At 62.4% G+C, this 3207-nt stretch overlaps 1 protein-coding gene across 1 annotated transcript in view; it reads left to right on the forward strand.

Moving 5' to 3' along the window:
* Positions 1-450, forward strand: part of SLC25A29 (solute carrier family 25 member 29) — an 8651-nt gene extending 8201 nt beyond the window's left edge. The window contains exon 4 of the mRNA XM_077780824.1: positions 1-450. This exon is cut by the window's left edge and continues 327 nt beyond it. Coding sequence (XP_077636950.1) covers positions 1-450 — 450 coding nt within the window.
* The last annotated feature ends 2757 nt before the right edge of the window (positions 451-3207 follow it).

Consider the following 3207-nt stretch of genomic DNA (forward strand, 5'->3'; position numbering starts at 1 on the left):
GGCGTCAACCGGGGCATGGCGGCCACCCTGCTGCGCGAGACGCCCAGCTTCGGCGTCTACTTCCTCTCCTACGACGTGCTGACGCGCGCGCTGGGCTGCGAGCCCGGCGACCGGCTGCTGGTGCCCAAGCTGCTGCTGGCCGGCGGCACGTCGGGCATCCTGTCCTGGCTGTCCACCTACCCCGTGGACGTGGTCAAGTCGCGGCTGCAGNCGCACCCGCCTCGTACACTCCCCGAGCTCGGAGGCGGCGCCGCCCGCGCCCCGCACCGAGCCCGTTGCTGTTACTTGGGGTCTTCCGCAAACCCAGCTGACACTCCAGCCCTTTCCTGGGGTCCGGGCCAGCACCACCGTGGGGTCTTTGATGACCGACCCGTGGTCCATCCGGTGACCAAGTCCACCCGGCAGAGCCCCAGGGACCCGTCTTGGCCACCTGTCCGTTCTCTGTGTTAGGGACAGAGAGGCCGCTCCAGGTGCCTCCTGGTGTTCCAGAACAGAGTACTCTGTCGGTGCGCCCAGCGTCTCCGGTTGGCACAGCTGGGAACGTCCCTGCTGCTGCCACGCCCACTGGAGCGGGACCTGGGGGACCCGCTCAGAACCTTGGGACCAGCTGGCAGCTCCCTATCAGCCTACAGGCTGGGCTGGGGGACCAGGCACTGGTCAGGGCCTGGGGGAGATGGAGTTAAGTCCAGCCGAGGAAGGGGGAGGGCTTGCCGCCCTCTGGTCCTCAGGCGCCCGTCTATAAAATGGGGACATGGGCCAGCTGCTGTGTGGGGCTCTGGCCCGCGGCCGCCGGCCAGTCCCTCAGGTGTGCCGCAGTCATCAGAGGCACAGGTACAGGGGGACCCCCGCTTCCGAGCAAATGAGGTCTCTCCCAGGAAGTCCTGCGCGGTGTTCCCGGGGGGCCCTCCTGGGACAGTGAGCTTGAGGCAGCCCAGCACACCTGGTACAGTGCGGCCGTGTTTGGGGACAGGGAGGTGGATCGTTTTGCACAGGCTGGAGAGAACCGTGGCCTCCTTTGCCCGGAGTGGGGCTCAGCCTCTCGGGCGATGCGGTACGGTCTCCCGAGAGGCAGACTGGGGTCGAGGATGCCAAGACTCCCATCCTGTTCTCGCGCTGTCGTTGCATAGAAACCGCCGAAGGAATAAAATATTCTTTGTTTTCTTAAGAGGCGTGGCCGTGTTTGTGTATCCCAGAGGAGGGGCTTGGGGCCGGCTTGCCGGAGTCTGTGCTCTGGGGCCCTGATGGCAGCCCGAGACCAGGGGAGGCCCTGGGGTACATCTAGACCCTCTGTCTCCATGTCTGCAAAATGAGGCCAGTGTAGGCACGAAGATTATCAGGTGAGTAAACTCGAAAACATGCTGGACAAAGTCTCAGCCGTTCAGTGAAGGCTCCCAGACGCCTGCGATTTCCCAGCAGTCTTCCCGCCTGCGCCCTGCGCACCCTCCCCCCGGGCCGGCCAGGCACTGTGCGCTGTGAGCCCTCTGCTTACCGAGGTGTGGTGAGGGCACAGAGAGGGAACACTCTCTGAGGCCAGAGCAGCCTCCTGGGGGAGGGGAGGTCTGAGTGGAGCTCTGGGAAGTGAATGGCTCCCTCTGAGATTAGACCTACTCCAGCCTGAGACCCGGGAGGGCTCCCTGGAGGAGGCCTCATTTGCCGAAGGGCCGTCTTGCTGTCGGCCCACCCTCACTTCTGCCCACCTCCCTGGAGGCAGTCCTGGGCACCCTGAGTCCCTTCCTTCTCAACTGCTTGAGCCTGGAAGCTTCTGCCTCACTTCAGGGGAGGGCCGGGGAGAGGGCCACCAGTTTTCTGAGACACCACGTTCTGTCCCAGGCATCAGGCCTGTGACACTGAGCTCGTCTGCGAGGCTGGGGTGTTCTCAGGCACATCACAGTCTCCTTTAACCCAGCGGCCCCCACCCTGGGGGCCCAGGCAGCACCTTCCCCCAGGAAGTCCCCCTGGCCTCCCTCACTTCCGTTTCCTCTGAAAGAGACCAGGGAGGTGCTGAAAACCAGGGCCCCCCATCTGCCCTGAGTGTGGAGGGTTAAACATTACCAGCAAATCAGGCAGGAGGAGGGGTTGGGAAGCACGTGGATTTATGAATTTGACATTTCATCTTCTCCCCGATTTGAATTCATGTTTATTTGGAATAAGTAATGCAATTAACATGGTAAAACTTACAAAAATAAACGGACCGCGGGCTGTGCTGTGAAGAGGGAAGCTTGCCACCCCCCCTCCCCCCCCCAGTCAAGGCAGGGGCGGCCGCTGGCTCCCCGGGCAGCTCCAGGCCAGCACGTGGGAAGAAGCACTCCGGCAAAGCGTGACCTGGGTACTGACCGTTCTGTGCTTTTTCCACTTGACAATTAACTCGCGGTGCTTTCCCTGGGTCACCATAACAGAATGCCACACGCCGTGTGGCCGGAACTGACATTTATTCTCTTGAAGTTCTGAGGGCCAGAAGCCTGGGATCCTGATGCCACCTTGCCTGGCAGTGGCTGGTGACCCTCAACTCGTAGACACACCGCTCCAACCGTCACCTCCCTCTCCGTGTGGCCGTCCCCGTGGGCCTCGCTGTCTCCTCTTGAGGACACCTGTCATCGGCGGATGGGCCCGCCCGGCTCCAGAAGGACCTCACTTTGGCTGATAACATCCACAAGGTCGGAGGCTGAGGACTTTGACGTCTCTTTTTGGGGGACGCAATGCAACTCACAACTAAGGGACCTTCCCCTTAGTAGTGTGTTCCCTTAGCAGCCGCCCAGGCCACGGAGGGGACAGTGGGGCTGGAGCTGAGGGGTCAGATGTAACGGAGGCCCATGTGCAGAGGTGGGGGGAGGCGGAAGGAAGGGCAGTGTGGCTCCTGCAGCGGCCATGAGGATGGAGAGGGCCACCGGGCCGTGTCACATAACGGGGCTGAGCCTCCCAGGTGCCTTCCTAAGAGCCAACCTGCCATTTCTAATGGAACCCGATTTGCGCTGGGCTTCAGTGGATCTTGCAGCCAGAGGTGGCCACGTGTCCCAGATCCCCCCGGACAGCGACTTGAAAGCGGGGGCTGGGGTTTCTGAGAAAGGCTTGTCAAAGGGACGAATGCACCATGGCCCATCCTGTGACTTCTGACCCCAGGGAAATGGGGGCGCGATGCCTGCAGAGGCAGAGGCAGCCTGGTCTAGGGAAGGCCAGTCCCACACTCTTCCTTGGGCTCTGTGTCGTGCG

The sequence above is a fragment of the Crocuta crocuta genome, unplaced genomic scaffold, assembly GCF_008692635.1.
Source record: "Crocuta crocuta isolate KB4526 unplaced genomic scaffold, BGI_CrCroc_1.0 scaffold299, whole genome shotgun sequence".
In the NCBI taxonomy this organism is placed as follows: domain Eukaryota; kingdom Metazoa; phylum Chordata; class Mammalia; order Carnivora; family Hyaenidae; genus Crocuta; species Crocuta crocuta.